Source organism: Betta splendens, chromosome 22, assembly GCF_900634795.4.
Source record: "Betta splendens chromosome 22, fBetSpl5.4, whole genome shotgun sequence".
NCBI lineage: Eukaryota > Metazoa > Chordata > Actinopteri > Anabantiformes > Osphronemidae > Betta > Betta splendens.
In genome coordinates, this window is record NC_040900.2 from 12,366,832 (window position 1) to 12,389,477 (window position 22,646).

At 44.9% G+C, this 22,646-nt stretch overlaps 1 protein-coding gene across 18 annotated transcripts in view; it reads left to right on the top strand.

Moving 5' to 3' along the window:
- The first annotated feature begins 3,179 nt into the window (after positions 1 to 3,179).
- The window catches only part of nrxn3a (neurexin 3a), a 78,412-nt gene continuing 58,945 nt past the window's right edge, over positions 3,180 to 22,646 (top strand). For 4 of the 18 annotated variants that reach the window (XR_008693765.1, XR_008693766.1, XM_055506064.1 and 1 more), the window contains exons 1-5: positions 3,180 to 3,483; positions 10,567 to 11,600; positions 16,766 to 16,786; positions 17,320 to 17,346; positions 18,421 to 18,489. Coding sequence is in view for 14 of the 18 variants with exons in the window: in XM_055506064.1 (XP_055362039.1) it covers positions 10,916 to 11,600; positions 16,766 to 16,786; positions 17,320 to 17,346; positions 18,421 to 18,489 (802 nt within the window). In the remaining 4 variants the exon portion in view is untranslated. Of the gene's footprint in view, positions 3,484 to 3,977; positions 4,988 to 5,040; positions 5,575 to 10,566; positions 11,601 to 16,765; positions 16,787 to 17,319; positions 17,347 to 18,420; positions 18,490 to 22,646 lie in introns of those variants that run through there. The other 14 variants (XM_055506056.1, XM_055506060.1, XM_055506061.1 and 11 more) reach the window with 8 other exon arrangements.

A 22,646-nucleotide genomic window follows, 5' to 3' on the forward strand; every position in this document is an offset into this window, starting at 1 on the left:
GTGCGGGCGTGTGTGCGTGCGGGCGTATTTGTGTGTGTGTGTGTGTGTGTGTGTGTGTGTGTGTGTGTGTGCGGGCGTGTGTGCGTGCGGGCGGGGCGTGTTTGTGTGTGTGTGTGTGTGTGCGCGCGCGCGCGCGTGCGTGCGTGTGTGCGTGCGGCCGTGTTTGTGTGTGTGTGTGTGTGGTACCTGTTAGCTGGAGTCACGTCCGAGCAGCTGTTGCCTTAACGTGTTCTCGCCTCCTTCGGTGTCAGGCGCCTCCATTTGTGAGTGTCGCTGGCGTGAATGAGCTTTGCTGTGTAATCACTCTGCATTATGATCAGCTCAATAACCTGACACTGCAGGTCACCGGCGTGTCAATATGCACAAGTCAGACTCATACAAACACACCAACAGCCGCTGTCCCTGTGGGGAAGCGGGACTTCTATAGTCTGAAGTGGGGAAGATAACGCAGTGATGGGATCAATAGTGCTCTGGTGGCCACCACCCCGTCCCTGTGCCTGAGGACATAGAGCGTTGGAGGCAGTAAAATCCTAATGGATTCACCTCCTGCTTCCGCTGTCTTTATTTCACCTTATCTTTATCACCATCACTGTTCACTCGCTGCTGTAAAATATCTCTCTGAGACGAGCTGTTCTCCTGCAACCACAACGCCTCCACTCAGAGCTGGAGGTGTGCGCCGTACAAACAACAAGGTCTGCATGTGGGTTATTACGATAATCACAACCACCACTCAGGGTTAACTAGCACCAACCGTCACAGGACTAACACACATAGAAAGTTTGTGGCACTGCTGACTTTTACTCTCTAGGGATCAGAGATCAGTAAATCAATCGCCATCATGGTGCAAACGGGAAGAAAAACTTGAAAAATGAATTGTCTGTCTGAGACATGACTGCTGCCTTTAAAATAAATTCTGACCTATGACGTGTCTCAGACTTTAAGACGACTCAGGCTCATTTTTTTACAACTAAGAATTATGTGCATGTTAAAACATAAGAGCTAAATAAAATACACAATAATATCCAACCTCCAACTTCTCCTTATTACTTCCATGATTACTAATGTGTACTTAGTGTGTGGTGAGTACAACACACACACACACACACACACACACACACACACACGTTCCGTACGTTGCTGAGTTAAATACCTGCTAGTTTGCTCGTACCTCATACTGGGGTAGACTCATTGACTCTAACCTTGTACAGTGACTGTACAGGTGTATCTAAGGAAGCTGATGAGTGAACAGAAAGAAGCAGCTTTAATAAGGAACTTGGAAACGTCTGAGGGGAGATAAAGGCCATCGATGCAGAGAGGACGTATACAACAAGCCGAGCAGGATGATAAGAGCAGCAGCGTGTGCTCGCAGCTCATAACGAGCTAATCACACACAGCGAGATATGAAATTTATATGGAGCCAGTGGAGAGTGATGTGGGAATGTACAGTAGGACCTGCTGCATGAAACATTATGCTGAGATATTTCCCAGACATTTTCTTGGACTAAGAAATTCAAAAAACTCTACCAATCGCTTCACTATGAACATAACGACAGTGGTTCTAGAAAACAGGAGAGACCAGATCACACACAGATGGTTGGATGTGTTGGGACGGTTCACAACCGTGAGCATGGTGGGTTGTTGAAGGAGCCGAGGACAGATGAGCCTGAGGAGCAGGGAGTGATGGAGTCGCAGGGCAGCAGTGCAGCTCCCAGAGAAGATGGCCGCCGATCCCAGAGGATGGAGGATGCCAGAACAAGGAAACACTCCAAAGGTAGGAGGCAAAAGAAACCTAAAATGGCCGACAGCAGAGATGCGTCTTCAGTAACTGGGTTATTTATAACCTATTCTTCCTTAAATTATCCCTTTGTTTCAGTTGGACGTTTTACTCCTCCTGGCCCATCTCATCAGCACTCAGACCACCACCTACAGCCAGTTTCATCCGTATCAATAAAACCTGAGAGTTATGACTCTACTAATCTGTCCACCCGTCCATCCGTCCACACTGGAATTGCATTACTGTTGAAAATTCAAGCCCAGGAGAAGGTGAAAGGTGGATGTCAGCTGATGGCAGCGGGTCTATTCTATTCTATTCTATTCTATTCTATTCTATTCTATTCTATTCTATTCTATTCTATTCTACCATCACCAGTCTTTTGTGTTGTGCCCATCACAGTTTTATTCGTACCTCACACCTGTTTGTGTTTTCGTTGTCTGTTCGCAGAGACACCTGAACCCTGTGGCTTTGACTTGCTGATTAATTTATACAACATTTTTGAATGTTATGTCTGTCCAAACGTAAATGAGTCACACTTTTGGACTTTGATGCAACATTTTATCGAATTAAAAGTGTAATTTTATTTATTGATTTTCAATGTAATATTATAGTATATTAGTATATTTTATCAGTATATTTATTATTATTTATTTAGCTTTTAATTAAATATTATTAGGAATTATTATTATTATTATGTAACCTAATCTTTAGGGCGTTTTCAAATCTAAATTTATGCTATATTTTGTTCTCAAAATAACCCCAAAATGAATATTGGTAATAATTGGTATTATAAATCCAAAACAAATACATAAAACGGTCAAAACATTCTAATCCGAATGTGGAACGTTGTCAGTGAGAAGCCAAAAATAAAGTCAGCACAAATGAAGTTGTAGATTAACACGTGCACCGTCCAGATGAGACGAGGAGACGATGCTGTTCCGCATCGCGTCATTCTGATACTCATTCATTATTATCGTAGCTGACGAACGCTATCATTGTAATGACACTTTTATTCAAATTGACTCTGGGACCTAACGTCTCCCGTTCGTTTCGTCGTGTTGGAGTTCAGTGTTCCTACGGTGGATTTGGCTTCTTTCTAACAGGAAATGACATAAGACACGAAGCGCACATCAGTCAACTGCAGCTTTGACCACAGCTGCCAATGTCACATTTGGAAAATTGCTCTATTAACACTGCGAGTCTCTCTGTGACTGAGCCACTGAAACGAACGGAAGTGCCAAACTCCCAAACCCACTGAGTCGAATCCGCAAATCATGTGAACCGTTTTATTTAATAAGAGGCTCCGACACACTGAAACGAGTGCGCGCACGCGCCCGCGCGTCGGCGCCACAGACAGACGAGCCCGTGCCGTGCGCCTTTAAATGGCGTGTGCCGGTGCGGAGTGGAAGGCGGACCCCGAGTGGCGCGCGTGTGCGCTCTGGAGCGTGCGTGCGTGCGTGCGTGCGTGCGCCTCTTGCCTGCAGCCGCTGCGAGTCGCGCCGAGCCTAACAGCGGCTGATGTGCGCATGATGCACCGTGGTCGACGCACCTGTGAGGAACGAGCCTTGCCCCGGTAGCCGCCCGGTGCCCGCACCGGCAGCGTCCCGCACAAACACGGCTGCCAGTCAAACGAAGCTGGATTAAAAAAACAACCGCGCCTCGGTGGAGTTTACGGCTGGATTTTGCCGGTGGACTCTTATTTAACTAAGGTCAGTAGAGTGGCGTTTGCCTCCAACTTGTTCACGCCGGTGCGTCAGGGGAAGCCTTCGGAGCGCAATGGTTCGGTGGCAGGAACGGGAGCAGGTAGAGGAGACGCGAGGGCGGACGCGGCTCGAGTTTCACGCTGCCCGCCGGACAGGTGCGGCCACGGAACTCACACTTTACGGGACTTTTCCTGCGTGTGGCAGGAGGGAGCACGAATGAGTCTCCTCGCAGGATTCTCCGGGCTTCACAGTGGGCAGTTTTGTGATGTTGGCCCCGGAGGAGCGGAGGCGGGTGTACCGTTACACGCGTCCTTTCCGCTCCCCTGAGGCGACGTATACGATATGAATTATCAATTTTATTTATTCCTTTTATTTTCCAACGCGGCCAAGCGCTGATGAAACATGTCTCGTGGCATCAGGGATGAGGCACGTCGACGCCCTTTAAAAGCCCCAAACCGCGTTTTTTTTCCCCACACAATTTCTGTCGCCTCGTTTTGAGGATGATGATGAATAAATAATGCGGACGCCAGGTATCCGGTGTCCGCGCATTGTTGCCGCTGGCAGTTAATGTTAGAATGTCAAACCGACCTGCTCCACGTCGGCGCGCCCCCCACGCCCGTGTCCGCCCAAACGCACGCCGCTAAATAACACATGCGCTTCTCTTTTGCTTTTCTCCCGGCCGTAACTGGAGCGTTCGGCCTGACCTACACTTTGGGACGTGACCTTCTCTTTGTGCGACGCTCCGCAGGCTGGGAGGACATTCCTGCACCAGCCTACCCAGCTCCTTGTGTCTGCGCGCCTGTTTTTCCTACAAATACACACGCGCGCGCGCGCGCGCGCACGTGTCGGTAAAATTCGACGAAAGTCGTCGCATTTCAGAGAAGCCACGTTTAGACCCCGAATTTAAAAAGGCTATGAATCTAAAAGAACCGTTCCGTTAAACAAATCTGCCGAAGTATTAATTTTAAACAACGATACATCGGATTAATTGTGCGGGGAAATGCGATTTTACCGAAAGGATGATTATGATCAAATGGATTATTTCGTTTTTTTAACCTTGTGGGTCAAATGGCGTCCGCAGGGACATGAGGGAGCTTTACTGAAGTCCGGCTCTTTAAATCGCATCTCGTGCTGCATAGGCTTTTTTAAAAAAGGGGACTGAAACACAAAATGGGCCTGAGCTTCGGATCCGACTCGCGCCCTTTAGTGGTGGTAATTTTCATTATAAATTGGTAAAAGTTTTTAGTTTCCGCTGCGGCAATTCCTGCGATTGTGGCAGATTTCTTTTTAATTGCAGGAGAATTCAAGGCCTTGGGTTATGCGCAATAAAACCCCACTGTCTGCCGGAGCGTCCAGGCCTCCGTCTCGCCCGATTGTGTCATGATCTAAAATGATTAGTAGCTGCAGTTTCAGGAGGAGTTCGAGTCAAGGCGAGGACGTGCTGCGTTCACGAAAAGAACAGGTTGACGCTCTTCGCCGCAGCACGTTTCCGTGTGTCGGATCTGAAGAGGTAATGGGATTAGATGATTCCTGTGCGTTTATGCGGGGGGAATTCCTAATCAGCCTCTTTTTTTTTTTTCTCCAAACGGGCTTGAGCAGAATGGGCGTGACCCATCCACACATTGCGTTGGTGCGCCCGGAAAAAGGCCCAAAGGTGCCACGTTACCTGCTCCGTTAACTAGACACGTCCCGGATTCTAAACCAGCAAACGCAGCTGGACTCGACGCCAATTAAAGAATTAAATTAAGAAAAATAAAAGAAACGGTCGTTTTTACAACGTTTAAAAAAAAAAACACTGCTGCGCTGCAAAATTTGAATTTAAAATAAATATGGCGTTAAATGTATTTAAAAATGTCAACATTGATATTTATTCGGTTTAAAAAGAAGATTTTCTATCTATTCCTTTAACGTGAGATATAATGTTGCTGTCGTTTGTGCAGCTTCTGTCGCCTCCCCTCCCGTCGGTGTGAGGGTGGGGGTTGTTGGGGGTAGGATGGAGGCTGTTTGGGGTAATTTGGCTGTCCTGATTTTTGGTTCAGGTTGGCAGCCGATTAACTGCGCTGACAACCCAAGCGCAAAAAGCCAAGGGCTCTCAAGGTAACGCTCGTCCCTCTGGGATGTTACGCAGCCTTTTTTTTTCAGCATTCGTCTTTTCCTTAATTTGCGCGTTTTTCTGTGTTCGGACCGTGTGTGTGTGTGTGTGCGCGGGCGCGCGAACGTGTGTCACGCACTCCTTTCGTTATTTTTGCCTCACGTGCAGCAGTGTAGCACCGCTGGGCCGCAGCTCAGATTTATAACTAAGAGGTCTATTTAATAAAAAAAATGAAACAGAAATACTAGTGTTTTTTTGATTTGTTGAGATTATTTTATACATTATTCAGACTAAAAATGTTATTAAATGTGTTATATTTTAAGCTTGAATTTATCATTACATGAACATTGTCCAATAATAAACAACAAAAACAAGAGAAACAAGGAAAAGGAAAAGACCAGTGTCTGCCTTTATAGAGGCTGGTGATGTTACATAAACGGCTGCTGGTTGTGTGTGTGTGTGTGTGTGTGTGCGTGTGTGTTCACTGGTGGGGTGTGTGCAGGCTCTGGTTGTGTATGTGGAAGTGTAGGGTGTATTTTACGTATATACATATATGTGTATACATGTTGTAGTGCATGTCCATCCCAGCGTCTCTGCCGGGCACTTGGTGCTGTGTGCAGGCATCAGAAGTGCCGGGTGATGTAATGCTGTGAAGGGTGCTGCAGCAGAACCTCGGAGCCCAGAGAAGGCGTGTCCTGCCTGCAGAGTAGCGGGATAACAACACGGTGCCCACGCTGCATCCTCCGCAAAAATAACAACCGCACCATATCTGTGTGTGTTTGACGGCAGCCGCAGAACGACTGGAACGGTTTGTGGAAAAGTCGAGTCCCGTCAGAATCGACGAGCGTCGTCCTGCCTTTCATGTGGATGAAGATCAGACTGAGATCCATTAAAAAGACAGAGCTGATAACTGGCTGCTATATTCAGCTGCGACACTGGATGTTCTGATGATTTAATTCAGCTCTTTGGTCAGAATTCAGTCCCGCTGCAGCATTTCTGTGCTGATACGTCGTCTGTTGGGCGACAGAAGTGAGATTTGTATGAGTTGATTGTGTATTCCACTAATAACTGAAATACAAGCTGTCATTTCTTCAGCTCAGGCTTCGGTCTATGGCAGTGATATCAAATGAAGCTGTTATTCATACCAATAATCCCTGTGTTCTCCAGTACACAGGGATGAGGAGCGGATCAGTCACTGCTGTTCTCTTGTCACAAACGTTTGTGGCTCGCTCGAAATGTGTGCGGTTGCAACGTGATGAAGACAGAAGAGGAAGAGTAGCAGCGGGGTGTGTCATGAGATGCATGAGTGGGAGTGGATGAGGTGGAACATCCCTCCCTCTTGTCTCTGTCGCTGCCTCTCTTTCCATTCCTTCCTCGCCTCCTCGCTGGCAGGTTGCACGTCCTGGTCAAGCGATTTCAGAGCGCGGCACTGCAGCAGCAGCAGTGGAGACGGGCGAGGGGAAAATGGCACCTCTCTGAATCTGCTGTGAGATGAAAGAACGTGAGGCGCCTCAGTCTGAGGGGAAGCAGAGTCTGAGGGACGGAGGCTGCTCTCTGAGCTGTGGAGGACATTTTGTCAGTGCAACCGGATGGCATCAGTGTGTGTGTGTGTGTATATGTGTGTGTGTGTGTGTGTGGTTGTGTGTGTGTGTTTCAGGGCACCTGCTGTAAAATTACCAGCAAGTGGCATCCGTTTAAACACGAGGGGCCGGCCGATGGGCTGCTATTATTTGCATTTACAAACACACACGCACTCTTCATGCGAGTCCTGGTGCTTGTTAATAAGATCCAAAGTGCTGCCGCCTTTTGTCGGTGTGTGTGTGTCGACTCATCCCTGTGGGGTTTGTCAAAGAAGCCTTTCACCGAGAACAATGATCCATGTCGTTTAGCCTTTTAACCCCTAATGCTCGGCACACGGCAACAAAAGACACACACACACACACACACACACACACACACACACACACACACACACACACACACACACACACACACACACACACACACACACACACACACACACACCACGGTGTCAAGTCAAACTGCAGTTACACACATACTTATTTATGTTCAGTTAAAATCCTGCAGGTTCTTGGGTTTATTAGCTCAGAATTAGCAGGATTAAAAAACGAGACAGAGACTGTAGCCATTAAATAACAAAACAAAACAATTTTTAATTATTTTATTTTTAAAGGCCCATTCACTTTTTCTTAGTATTTCATTCATTTTAATATTATTTGTTATTTAGATGACACATTGTAAAACGTGTTTGAGCTCTAAAACAGGCACATTTTACATGGGTGGAATCTTTTAATGCTCCATATTTGATCAAATATGAGCAAACATTGCTCCAGTGTGACAGAAACTGTATAATAATGATCTACATAATCCCACAACATGGAACAAGGAGGAAGCTCCGCGACGCCTTGATTGACTGATATTACTTATTTAATAGAATCCAGATAAGCAGCTCAGTATGCATGAGGCCCAGAGCAGGAGGCTCTGCCGAAGCAAGATAACAGCTCCGAATAAAGAAAAATAAATCAGGATGTGTGTTAGTGGAGGGAAGATCTTTCTAATATGTGGAAATAATTAAATGCAGCAGCTTCACATTGTGGGTGAGTTCAAAGATGGCCACTGTGTTTTTAATTGAAACTTAATAATACGTTGTAGTAAAAATAAATCCATTTATTTAAAACGATCCACAGCCAGTTTTTATTTCACTGCTGCTCCTGAAATGTAAAATGAATGAAGTTTTAACATTTATTACATGTCCATGTTTTTAATTTAAAGAAATGGAGAATTCTGGCTCAATAACAAGAATTAAAAACGTTTTATATGTAGCTTCTGCTTATGAATGTTTGTCTTTTGTAATTTAATAATTGTAATTAATTCGACTCACATGTTTTGATTGACTCAGCAGCAGACGAGACACTTTTCAAAATAATGAACATAATATGTTTTTTTATTAAAATTTATAGGGATGAATAAATGCAGTCAGATAATAAATCCATGTTATTTATTTCAGTATAAAATCTAGAAAAGACTTCACTTCGCATCCAACCTTCTCTGGCTCATGAATTAAACTGCATTTAATTGTGCTTTAGTTGACTAAAACCACACAATCAGCTCTGGAGCTGAATTTGGGCCTGTGAGGTTTTTGGGTCAGAGACTGAGGTTCAAGGATCGAGCCAAGGAGCAAAGTGGGTGTCTCCACGAACCCAGACTCATATGAATGCAGCAGGATTCTACACAGGACCTTTTTAAATGATTTCTATCAGCACCTGTGTTTGGACCTGTTTGAATCAGTGAACAGACCTCAGTAGAAGTCTGGTTGCTGGGCCTCAGATAACATCAGGCTGACGGACGGAAGAATGGGACTAATTCACCAGCAGATGACTGATACCTGCTACGACATGAGTGAAGGAGAAAATAAGAGGATTTTAATTAGTAACGGTGACAGAGCGTTAGCTGTTAGCAGCCGTTAGCGCTAAACAAAGCTCATCTGCTTCGTTATGAAAGACACATTGTATTGGGTGCTGAGTGTACATCTATTCAGGTCTGAGGACATTTTGCATGTAGATATGATATAAGATGATTGGAAGTATTCTTACTTCATGTCTTTAAGGTAAAATGTTTGATTTCTACAGTCAGTAGAGGAACATTCAGGCTCCCAAATAACAACCGTAAAACACAAACTGCTAATAATGTAAACAGCCAGTTAGGGCAGTTTAGGAGGGCTTGCACTGGAATCAATGCTACTGGTTTGTGAACAAACGTGTGGCCCACACTGGTCACTGCTGAAACAAAAGTAACAATAAATAAGCGTTTGCTTTTAAAATGTGGTTCAACAGAAGCACATTAAAAATCAAACTAATAACTAGTGAGTGTCCTGGAACCTGGAGAGCCTGGAAATGAGGAGACTGAAGGCAACTAAGCGTTAGACTAAACTGACACCTGGTAGGGATGTACAGTAACCAAACCACTTGACTGGTGCAGTTTGGAATCAAAGGTGGAAGCAAATGATAACGAGAAAGTGAAGAACCTGAGCCTTCGAAGCACCATTGGAGCCAACCTCCCTGGACGGATGATTAAAAAGATGGAAAATAGCAGAAAACCTCAAACACAACTAGACTCAGGCTCACACTGCACCATCCACACTCAAAGGAAACAAATGATACAACAAATATGATTATGGCTATAAAACCTCTCTTCCTATTTGCATTTGGAAAATGTGTTTTTGTCATATTTGCTCTCAGGAACACGTGTTTCAAATGTGATAGAATTAAATCTTTATTGATCCCAGTGATGTAGAAATGTATCTCTGCAATTGGAGCAGTGAGAAGAGACTTCCTCAAGGAGGTGGGGCTCGAACCAGGAACCTTCTGCTGCTACCAGGCCATGATATACAGAGACAGAGGAGGAAAAAGAAAATCCTGTACTGTATATGGACCTCTGGGAAATGGTATTTGCACAGATGAGAAAAAACTCATTCCCCCGGTGGGAAACAGGCTCAGTTCAGATCTGTGGCTGCTGTGCTGCATCTGGCACAGGATGCGTTGATCCTGCGCAGAGAACAAAGAAAACTGAAGATAATGTGGTGAAAGCCGGGTCTCAGTCACAGGTCAGGACCCAGTACAAGAACAAAACCCCGGACTATTAAAATGTCCGCCTATGATCCTGATCTTAATCCCATAGGATATCTGTGGTCAAAGCTGAGCCAACTGGTGCGTCTGCTGACGAAGCATAGACCAGATACAAAAATGACCAAACTGAATGTGGGTTATTTTATTATGGTTATTTCTTTAACTTTTTTATATTAGATCTGAATCAAAGAAATATGCAGCAAGTCCATATTTGGAGCGTGAACAGACACAACCGTTTTAATAAAGGCCGCTATAGGTTTAAAACACATGCTTCAGGGTGTTTGCTGGATTATGAGCAGTGATTGGATCAATGCTTGCTGACGCCTTGTACTCTCCTGTCTCACACTCCAGAGGGACCCATGTCAGCTCCGTTTGCCCGTGGACAACATGAAGGCGACCACTCCGCGCACCTTCACAGAGGAAGCGACTCCCACAGCTGGCGCCACGGGTCGCGGGATCTGCGTTTGAGGAAGAAAACCGAACCATTGCCGCCGCTGGTTCGTTCCCTGATGTGACTGGGCTTCAGACTGTTAACTGCGACGACTGTTCTCCACTTCTGCCCTTTTCCCTTTAAAAACATATTTTTATAAGAAATATTTATGTAAACAACCTGCACAAACCGTTGATCCCAGAGGTTCAGTCCGAGCGACCTACTCGATTCCCCTAAGACCTTGGATTAACACATTTTTCCTTTTCCGCGATGGATCTTCTAAGTTTTTCCGTCCGACTGCAGGTTTTCCTCAGCGCATGTCTGGGACTAGACTTTTTGGGCACTCCGGGTCAGTGGGCGCGCTACCTCCGCTGGGACGCCAGCACCCGCGGCGACCTCAGCTTCCAGCTCAAGACCGAGGCCTCGGCGGCGCTGCTGCTGTACTTCGACGACGGCGGCTACTGCGACTTCCTGCAGCTGTCGGTCGCCGAAGGCCGCCTGCGGCTGCGCTTCAGCATCGACTGCGCCGAGACCAGCGTGGCGTCCGACGGGCGGGTGGACGACGGCGCCTGGCATTTCGCCACGGTGAGCAGGTACAACCTGCGCACCACGCTGGTGCTGGACGGCCAGGCCAAGGCCGACGAGGTGCGGCCCCAGCGGCAGTTCATGAAAATCGTCAGCGACCTGTTCGTGGGCGGCGTGCCTCAGGACATCCACAGCGGCGCGCTCACGTTACTGACCGTGAGGAACATGCAGCCCTTCAAAGGCACAATCACAGACCTCAAATACGGCAACGCGCGGCCTCTGTTCCTGGGAAGCCTTAAGGTGCCCCTGGAGTCGGAGGGGTGGTGCACCGTGAACCCGTGCGAGAACGGCGGGACGTGCTCCGTGGTGGACGGGGAGGCGGTGTGTGACTGCTCCAAGACAGAATACAAGGGCCGCTTCTGCAGAGAAGGTAACGCCGAGCCCGGTCCTGACCCGTATCGTTGTGTTGCGCTGATGCGGCTGATTGTGGCGTTTGTCAGGTCACTTGTTAACAACCCTCAGAACTTTTCCCATAACTTTGCTCCATATCTTTCTGGTCTACAGATTGTTTCTGGTCTCACACCTGGTATCATGGCTCTGAGCTCGATTGACTTTGTGGGCTGAGTCTCTGGTCATTGTTATTGTGTTTGTGTGTGCGTGTGTGTGTGTGTGCGTGCGCGTGTGGGTCCGAGCTGTAAAAATCAGAGAGCTAATCTGCGCGTGGTTAGCCAGGGAGGCGCAGGTTAATGGCATTGGTCCTGCAGGCGCTGATAAGGCTGCCTGCAGAGAGAATGGAACCTCCTGAGCCCCTTTTCTTCACCCAATCACAGGATGGCAGGTGTTTTATACCACATCCCTTTGTGCTGAGAATTTTGCCCGAGCTGTGTTTCAATACCCAGAGCAAAATTAATTCCTATTAAAGGGAAGGTCTTTAGCAAGGTCCTACACACACACACACACACACACACACACGCACACGCACACGCACACACACACACACACACGCACACACACACACACACACACACACACACACACACACACACACACACACACACACACACACACACACACGCACACACACACACACGCACGCATCCCTCTTCACTAAAAGACACCTTCACACGCTTCATGTAAAGTGTTGGCTGTGTTTTGATGAATCCTCTGACGCCGCTGACTGGGGAACATGCAGCCAGCGCCTGGAATGGATCCGTCGCCTCTCCCCACTTATTCTGTGCTCTGAGAAAACTCTTGCCATGCACTTAATTATTCCCAATCAATACGCGCTCCTCGGGCCGGACACACCGCGGCCTCCGGCGCTGAGGAGCGCAATGATCAGACTCCTCGGAAGACGATCAATATCACTTAGATGAGAAAGTCACTGTACTGTTTCTGTTTAACTATAGTAGATCACAGCTAATTTGTTTTAACATGTTATTCAGCAGTTGTTTCCCTCCATGTGTGTCTTTTAATCTCCTTCCTGAACCTTCCACCAAAATGGAATTTACATCCCGTTTGGACCGAAGCCAAATCCTGGTTAAACAGACAAAGGACGGGAATCTGGAATTTAGAGATTAGACTTACTTTATCTTTGTCTGCCTGAGACACGGGGATGTTTGAGGGTTTTCGACTCATCGTGAGCCCGTCTGTTCTTAGCCGTCTTTGCTCTATACTGTACCTGCTGGTGGGTAAAGTAATGAATAAAATGTGCCAGCTCAGCCAGAGCTCTGTCACGACGCTGGGTTGCTGCTTGCACCATCTCTGCTCCGAGGACCAGTCAAACGCATGGGACTCGTCTATTCTCGTCATCACAACAAGCAGATCAGCTGATCCCGATGCTGCATCGTCAGGTCACACAGGCAGACCCACTCAGGTCTAATGTACCCAACAGCTGATCACAAAGACACACACATTCCTGTATTGTGCGTCAAAGTGAGGACCTCCACCATCACAACTAAAGGCAGACGCCTAATATTTGCTCTAAGTCGAACCAAAACTCAATTCTAACCTCAGCCCTAAAATCACATCTTAATCCTCAAACAGGTCCTCACTTTGTCAAAATGTGAGTCCCAAAAAATAGGTTTTTTGGGACTCACATCAATAGAAGTACAAGTACACACACACACACACACACACACACACACACACACACACACACACACACACACACACACACACACACACACACACACACACACACACACACACACACACACCCTCTTCCGCTCCAATGTAAAGCTCCTATAACTCATTCTCAGACCAACAGAGTCTGATACTGAGCAGCAGATGGTTTTTCACACAAACTGACTGAATGATGTTAAAAAACCTGCTTACTAAGACATCTGTCAGAATCACATGCTTTTAGTGTAAAGCCAGACTGACTACAGTATAACACAGGATACTTCTGCAGTCTTATGTGGGCTTTAACTGGGTGGCTCATCCAACTGAGGGTGTGGTTGTGGTACAGGAAGCATGTGACGATGCCCCTCTGACCTGTGGAGGATCATTTAAAAGAAAACGCTGCTAGTTTTAGTTTTTCATATGCAGCCAGTTATCAGAGCAATGACGTTAACGTATGCCATATGCTTATTGGTTATATAACTGTGGGTATATACCGTGTAGCATGTTGGGTAAGCACAGACATGTAAGATCACCCAGTTTAAACCCATCAGACTGTAAAGAAAGACTAGAAACTATTGACAAACTGTTTATTAAACATCACGTCAGCCTGTCTGACCTTCATTTGGCCTCTGTTCTGCCTAATGAAGAGTTGTCAGTGTTTTTAAATACCATAGTATTTAATATAATAAATTCAATATTAATTTGGATTCCTGCATTATTGAGGAACCATATTTAAATTACATTGTATATTACACATACATTGTCTTTTGGTCTGTTGGATAGAAGTAGCAGCTCCAAACATTCCAATAAAAGACAATGAAGCTGCATGGACACAGAAGCTTTGCTTTAAAAATGGAGCCTTCAGTTCTCTAAATGTCCCAACGCGAGCAGATGGCTTCACTCCAACCTGCAAAAATCGAAATCTTACAAAGTGTTTTTGTCTTGTTTTTCGTCAAATACTGTCATTATATTTGAGAAGTGAAGGTTCACTTGTTCTGTTTGCAGACGTTTTGACTTATTAGATGTAAAAGCAAGACAAATAGATTTGGATTCTTTTCAGTGAGCTCAGAGAGACTGAACTCTGCAATCCGACTGGACTGAAGTTTGGTGGCGATGACACCGGGAAGGCGCTGTCAGCGGTTTGTCTTTATCGGGGGACATTCAGTCAGGTTTCACTCTGCGCTGGATGACTGCTCTCGTCTAGCTGCGGATCACTGACACCCCGACACGAGCAGATGGCTTCAGCAGCCTCCCTGGCTGCGTCTCCAGCTGCCCTCGTGTTCGTCTCACCATAAAACGCGGCTGCTGGTGAAATCGGTCGGTCACGGGATTATGGCTGTTACAGTGATGATGATGAAAACAATAATACTCGGGCCCTGGGCTCCGCAGCGACCCGATCCCTCATCCGCTGGGGCCGCGTGGTGCGCGTGTGCGCAGCATGTGCCACATAGCACTAGCTTACCGTTTATGTTGAGATCAGCAGGAACAATCAGTTGTGGAGAAAAAGGCCAAATATGTCAGTAGCTTTATCCAACACGTCATGAATCATCCCTTTTAATAATCCACCTTCAGCTCTAATCCTCTTGTATCTTTGCTTCACCTTTTGGATTTCAAATAAAAAGAAGTTCCACTTTAACCCAGATTATGTGTCCAGTGATGGAAGTTGTTTGTACGAACATCAGCCACAATATTCAATCCTCCGACATGAAGTCAATAACATTCTCTGGTTATTAGACACTGATCAGTAAATATGCTGCTCCTAGTGTGCAGCAGGTTAACTGTCAGAGGAAGGACTAGTTATGAATCGTGAGGGGAGTAAAAAAGCTGGTCTGGTCCAATCACACACAAACATTCCAGTAGCACAGAGCCATAAAACTACTGCAGACGTCTTGGTGCTACACTGGCTACAGAGGGGCCAGCGTCAGAGCTCCTGTGGGGTGTGTGTACTGTACTGTACATGGACCCCTTCATGACCCAACGAAGCCCAAACGGCCTCTTAGACTCTCCCTGCTTCGCTTTTAGCACCAGCTTCCGCATATGGACACATGCACAGAAACAGTAGAGGTTGTTTTTTTACAGATTACAGACAAGACAAACAGAGTGTGGTTGAGGAAGCATCCTAGTTTTTTTTGGATCTTTGTCATCGCTTGGAACCTAACATCGGGACAAATGAGGACAAAGTGCCAACCACAGGTTGTTGTTAAAATCTAGAAAACAGCTTTTTATTAGACTGAGGAAAGACTGAGTTGGAGACAAGATCTTAGGTGAAGACACAGCTCAGAAGAAGAGTTGCTAAGAGACCCCCCCCCACCCCACACACACACACACACACACTCATAATCTTATTTAATCTCCTCCTGTTCAGAGGCTTCCTCTTCTGCTGCTATTTGATTGTTGAGGCCAGTGAATCTGAAAACATCCAGAGGGGTCGAGGCTTCAGTGAGATTATGCAAACACACTCTCACGTCCCACACGACCGTTTGACCAACTCTGTCACACATCTTACACAAGTCGGTGAATTAATATCTAATGCATATCTGATTGGCTTCCTCCTGCTCGCATTCACATTAATAGCCTAGCATTCCCAATTAGTCCTCTATAAAACACTGAATGCATCTCAACTCAATTACCTTTTAATTCATTTCAGCTACTTCATTTGTGGGAGTGACCTAATTAGATAAAGCCGAGTATATGAGTCATCATAGAAGAGCAGGGATTCTGACGACGACCACTCAGCTAAATAAATTACAGAGCTGTCCATTCTTTAAGGTGTCTCCTCAAATGTGAACGTGTGATCACTGTTCATGGAACCAGGACGAGCTGCCATTTTGAAAAGCCCCCCGGAGTGATGGGAAGTTGAACTGATTTAATTTGTGAGGACACGGGGTCAAAGGTCAAGATGCCCCAAGTCATAACCTTGTGATAAGGGAGCTCAGGAATCTGCCACTGGGATTCATGAGGGAGCCGATTATAATCAGGATCTCACATCCGTGAAAGAGATGAAGATTTACTGTTATTTCAAAACAATGACAACTCTGGAACGTTCTCCTTTGCACATGAACAGAAACGGGTCTGTGAACTAGAAAGTGTCCTGTACTGAAAACGGAATAGTCTAAATATTATGTAGCTCATAAGCTAGTTCTCTATGTGTGTGTCCTTATAATTAAAATGAGAAGGAGGAGGATGATGATGATGATGATGATGATGATGATGATGATGATGATGATGATGATGATGATGATGATGATGATGGTGTGTGTGACGAATGCTGTCTGCTTCATGGTGGATATTTCTCTCTGAATTTCACTATGATTTAAACTAGGTGTTGATGATTTCCCCTGTCACATACACATGGCCGTGCCCACTGCCGGCTCTCTGTATGGAATCTATTGCATGATAATCAACATGCAAGTCATATGAGTGTTGCTAAAGCTCTGTCTGTTTGCTTGTTTTCTCTGTCTCCTTCTGTTCCAGAGGTCATCAGCAATACCCGAGGTGAGTTGGAAGTGGGGAAAGGTGGCTGCACTTATTTGTAGTGAGCTAAGTGGTCAGACAGTTAGAAGGGGCATAAAGGTGTAGTGGATTTAGGTTGAAGTTTCCAAATGATCGATATAGAAATTAGTGCAAGTATGTAACACATGTTGTTACACAGTCAACCCGTGAGAGAGATTCAGAGCTAAATAGTAACATACTGGATTCATGACACACGCCATTTGAGCTAAGTCAGTGCTACAGTGTGTCAGTGTAATATTCACCGCGTCCTAACGTTATTCATTGCAGGTTTTAACCCGTATATCAGGTCAGTGAGCTCCTAAACTGAGGCAGTGATGAGGTTTGACAGTGCTATTACTTCTACTCGTATTTCCCGGGAAGCCTCCTGCTCAGCTGCAGGAAGCTTTGACGCTTGTCAGTGTGTTTTGATGTCATGCTTCTCCTGCTCGGACAAACATGTATCATGAGGATTGAGTCTCAGTGTTCTCTCTCTCTCTTTCGCCTCCCTCTGCTTCTTCCTTCCTTCTGCTCTCAAGGCCTTGCACATATGATGGCAGAACAAGGTACGGCTCTCTCCCTCTGACAAGTCTTGAGTTTCCAGTGTGGCTCTGTGTGGTTTTGTGTTGACTATATATATAGAAATGCATGATTCTATGTATATAGCATGTTATATGGAAGGGGGATTGTTTGCTACTGTACTTTCCTACAAAACCAGTTTATGTTACTGGTGCTGCTGTACTCACTGGATCCGATTTGACCCAAACAAGTCACTGTTAATAATAGCTGTGCCCCCAAAGACACATGAACTGCCCAGTGTAGCAGGATAAGGAGTCGAGACTTAACTCTCCATCTATGTGAAAGTGTTTCTGTAAAAATTACTGATCTGTTCAAAATAAACCCAGGATCAGTGACTTTACCATGCTTACACACAGTAGAGGAAGAAGTAGAAATGTGTCACTAATCATTAGACACTTTTCCCACATTTTATTATTTGACTGTGTCCATTTGGGCTTGATTCTCAGGAAGCTTTAAAGTATTGGAAGAACTAGTCTCCCACCCCTGTTGGGAAAACCATCATCCCATGTTAATGTTGCTCTTGTTAGTTTTAGTTGTTAAATGAGCAGTTTGACACCAAGGACCCATATTTATACAGTTTTCTGAATGGGACTTTTCCTCAGTGGGAGTCCTTCATCATGACCAGGCCACAAATCAGACATTGGTCGAATCAATGATTCTCATGACAGAATAATGGCAGAATTCCTTCTTCATTCTGTTACCATTGTCTTTATTCAGACAGCCAATAACAAAATACACATGAGTAGTTCCTATTACTACTAAATGTAATCTACTACAATCATCTACTGACTTTAACCAATGGTTGAAGGGAACTTATTAACCTAGCAGCTCGTGCTGCTTTCACACCTCCACCATGTTTGTGGGTCAGTGTCGTAGCATTCAGAGCCTCTGTGGTGTGACTGCATGTTCCAGCGTGTTGCGTTCTTGGTTTAGCATCAGAACATGTATTGATGCACTGAATACATTGTGAACTCATACTTGCTGTTCTCTTCTCTCTCTGCCTGGACTCTCTTGGCCCGATGGATCCTTTGCTCTGTCTACGCTTCCTCCTGCTCCTCTAGCTAAAAGCAAAGGTACAGCTTTTTCGAACTCTTTCCTTTTCCACCTCTATGAAAAGCGACGCTTGCTCTGTGAGTGTTTAAGAGCGTTGCAGTGTGAATTGTTTGCTTGTCTGTGTTCAGTGTGTCCTCTGTAATGGTTTCACCAAGGGTGTGTGGATTAAGCAATTAAGCCAATGATATTTCAAGGAGAAGGAAGAAAGGAGTGTTGCCTTGTTACTTCTTAATGTGTGTGTTTGATTTGTTGACGTACAGTGAGCGCTGAGACGCTGTGAGACGTTTTATGATGCTTTCCTCCCTCTGTCTCAGTAAAGTGGCATTTCTACTGAAGGAGGATGGAGGCAGTGATCAGACCATCGACCGCTCGCACCCAACCAATTTGCTCTGCTCCAAAAAATCTTTAGTTTTTTTAAGATTAGATTCAACTTTATTGTCATTACACATGTACAAGTACAGGGCAACAAAATGCAGTTTATGTTTAACCAGAAGTGCAATAAGCAGTAAGTGCAGGAGAACACATGGGTAATATTTACAGATGAGTATATAGATGAGTATGATGAGTACGGTTGATATTAACTGTAATCAGGGATTTACAATAGATGAATATAGATTAGCATAGATGCTGTTCCTATAGTATTTAGGCATATGCAAATAATTATGTGCAAATCTGTTTTCTACATTCTAACGTTCATGCAAATCATTTAACCCCAAATAGAAAATGTCTCTAAATCTGAATCATAGTGACGACAGACACGAGAGCTTGCTGTCACTGTCCATGAATCACATCATTGAAACAACTCCTGGTTCCTCACACTGATGCTTTAATTCAATGCGTAATGCATTTTCTATGACTAGTGCACCTCCAGAACTCTCACACTGTCCTATGACTCGTTTAGTAGAATTACCTACTGTAACTCCTGCTAATGTGACACACAGCCAGTCACCAGCTTCTGCTGCATTTCTACACCGTAAACCCGAACAGTTCTATTAACTTAGAAAGATTGAAGGAGCTAAACTTAAACTCTGAAAAGGTTAACAGAACTCATAACTATTAATGTCATTGAACAATGAACCTACTTTTCATTTTTGGTGCTCAGACATTTAACGTACGTAACGTAAATTTGCTTATATTTTTCGACTGCTCGCTTTTTTCATTGTATGAGATCGACATTGATTGGTCAGTGTAAACTTTGCCCGTGTAAATGTTTGTCTGTCTCTCTATGTGTGGCCGTGTGATGGACTGGCGACCTGTCCAGGGTGAACGAGCGACGAAATAAAAACATTAAAGGAAAACTTTAACACCGAAAACACAGATTTTCAATGGGGGATGACCAAAAACGATCTCAGGTAGAATGGAGGGACACCATCCTCCATATTTTCTATACAGTGAAATTGAAAATTGAAAATCTGTGAAGTTTTCCTTTAAGTCAATGAAATAATCATTTTTAGCCCAGTGCAATAAAAAAACACACAAATAAAACTTTTTAGTTTGATTAAATTTGTTGTTTTAAGTTATTACTTACTTACAAATGATTGCTCCTTAACTTAAATACAGTATTTTAAGGTGATCGGTTTCCTCATAGGTTTTGAGTTCTGTTAACTTGTTGGGTTTAGAGTCTGATTTGTCTGGACGTTTGGGTGGATTCAGTGAAGTCCAAGTTTTAGATTATCACCTGTAGCACAGCCGACCCAGAGCTCCTCCTTTTTTTTTGTCTTGTTCCTTCCAAGCTTTGCTTCCAACATTGTCAACAGGAGCATTATTTGTTATATTTATTTATTGTCTTTTCCTTGTTGGCATTTGCAAAAGGCAGTAATCTCTGTTTAACAAAGGTTTTAATGGGTTCTGTGTCTAGTGGACCTGATACTATTCAGTCAGCCCTTAGTTAGATGCATCTTATTAACTTCACGCACCTGATTCTCAGGGAGTCTGTACAGGAGGTGACTCTGTGACTGCACCAGCCACACACTCTATTAATTCAGCTGTATCTGTAGGTGGACAGCCACAATTATCCCCCCAGGTATTAACATGTTATTTCTTATATTTTAACTAGCTTATGTTGAAGCCAAACAGGAAATTAGGAGCCCAATATCTAATACTTTGCACTAGAAATTAGGTGAAAATTGGACTAGACGTAAGTTCTTTCAGCAATTTCAGTGTGTGTGTGTGTGTGTGTGTGTGTTACTCTCGCCTTCATCCTGTTAATCCAGAGAATCTGAACATTTACTGAGTCTGTCTAGTACTTGTTGGTTTTTAATATTTTTATATTGCCATTCACACATTCATGATCAATTTACAGTGACTTAATCTGACTTACTAGTATTTACAGTATGTGCCTTTCTTTTTGTGATACTAACATCTGTGATGGTTTTAGGCCAGAGAGTAACAGACACATTGGGGGTTGGTGGTCACTGGTAGCTGGGGGGGGGGGGGGGTGTTGGTTGGGTCCATGGCCAGTTGTGTTTTCTGTGCTTGACTGAGCTGCTGGCAAGTGAACCAGACATGGAGAACGGGGAAGCCTGGCATCAGTGGCACGGGGCGAATGGAGGGGTGAGCCTGAGGCAGTGTGTACACATTCACAATGGAGTGGGAAGAATAATCTGTTTCAATCTTATATTATGTACATTACATGGGAATTAAACATTAACACTAGCATAGTGTCAATAGGCACACAGAGACCATCAACTACTGACTATATACTGAATATGTGAGAGGAGCTGCGGGGGCCCGGTTGAACGCTGTAGCCACATGTTCAGAGATTCAATAACCTAATGGGAACGATACAAGCGTTTTCAGGTGACTGAGTTTACTCCTGCTGCTTATACAGCGTCTCCCTGTGCCACCTGGTCACCTGCCAACAAACAGCAGCGGTAACACACAACACACCCAGACAACCACAGGACGGACCTGCTGACAAAGAGCGCCTACCTCTCTGCCAACGGCTTCCCATCCACATCCTTTGTACCTTTTTCCTGCTGGCGCTTCATCACTGACACAACTCCAAACTATTATCTTTTCCACTTTTGCTCGGAGTTGCTCCACTGGTCACTGTTAACCTTTTACAAAGGTGTAACGTGAGTAAGACCCAGCTAAATGCAATACAAAGAACCCTGACGAGGACTGATAATTTGTGAGTGGTAGCTGTTTGTGTCGAGCTCTAGCGCTTTCATCCTCGTCTGTGCATGTGTTACATCATGAGGACCTGTAGATGGATCAGGATACTCTCATCACACCATGTGTGCAGTAAAACACATGTCTTAATAAAGACCAGGGTTTTTACTGCAGTCGGTGCCAGTACTTCTGGGCTTTTATTTTGAAAAATCCTCCGGTCCCCTCTCTCTGTTCCTGTTCCCAACTCTGCTTGAAATCACCTGTGATGGTTATTCCTCTTTGCTTTAAGCCACCTGCTCCTTCCCCCTTTCGTTTGCCAGATCGTTGCCAGGTAACAAACCTGTTTTCAGCTCAGTCCTTTCTCTGTTTGTCGATCACTTCCTGACCGGTGTCCCCATGTTCCTGGGTTTGGGGGTTTCGGGGGCTCTCGTTTTGGCAAATGAACTGTGGAACCTCTTTTTTCTCCCTCTCTCTCTCTGTTTTGGGACATTTTCAGTTTGTGGAGGCGTTTTCACTCAGTTTCTCTTTTGGGGTAGTGTGTTCCCTCCTGGCGTTTTTTCCTTCCTGCAGCTCATGGAGCTCTCCAGGTGCAGGATGGTTATGTGCTAACACCGCCCGAGTTTTCATCCTGTCTTATTGTTACCAGCCTTGCTCTGACTCTAAAACTCTAAAATAATCATAGTATGGCAAGTGTTTTGATATTCTAACATTTATTAATAAAGGACAGAACAGATATACAGGAATGTAATGTGCACTAGGAATGATGCATTTACTTTGACATGCTTTATTTCAGTGGCAAATCTCAATAAATCCGACCAAGAAGCGACTAAACATCTGCTTGAGTTGATCGCGATTTGGAATGTGTTCACACTGGTTTGAGATTTGCTGAATTTGACTTCAAACATGACAGCATCACTTTTTAAAACCAGCTGCACCTATAAAACCAGGCATGAACATATTTGGGGAGTGATGAGTGAATCTAGTTTAGCGTTTGTACGGGTTGTGGATCATGTCCCAAATCAACGCACAGTACGCTCAGCCTCACTCAAACTATAATAACTAGTCTCCAGGTGTGTTCAAACCTGACCAGACACGTTGCTGCCATATTTTGTCAACTATT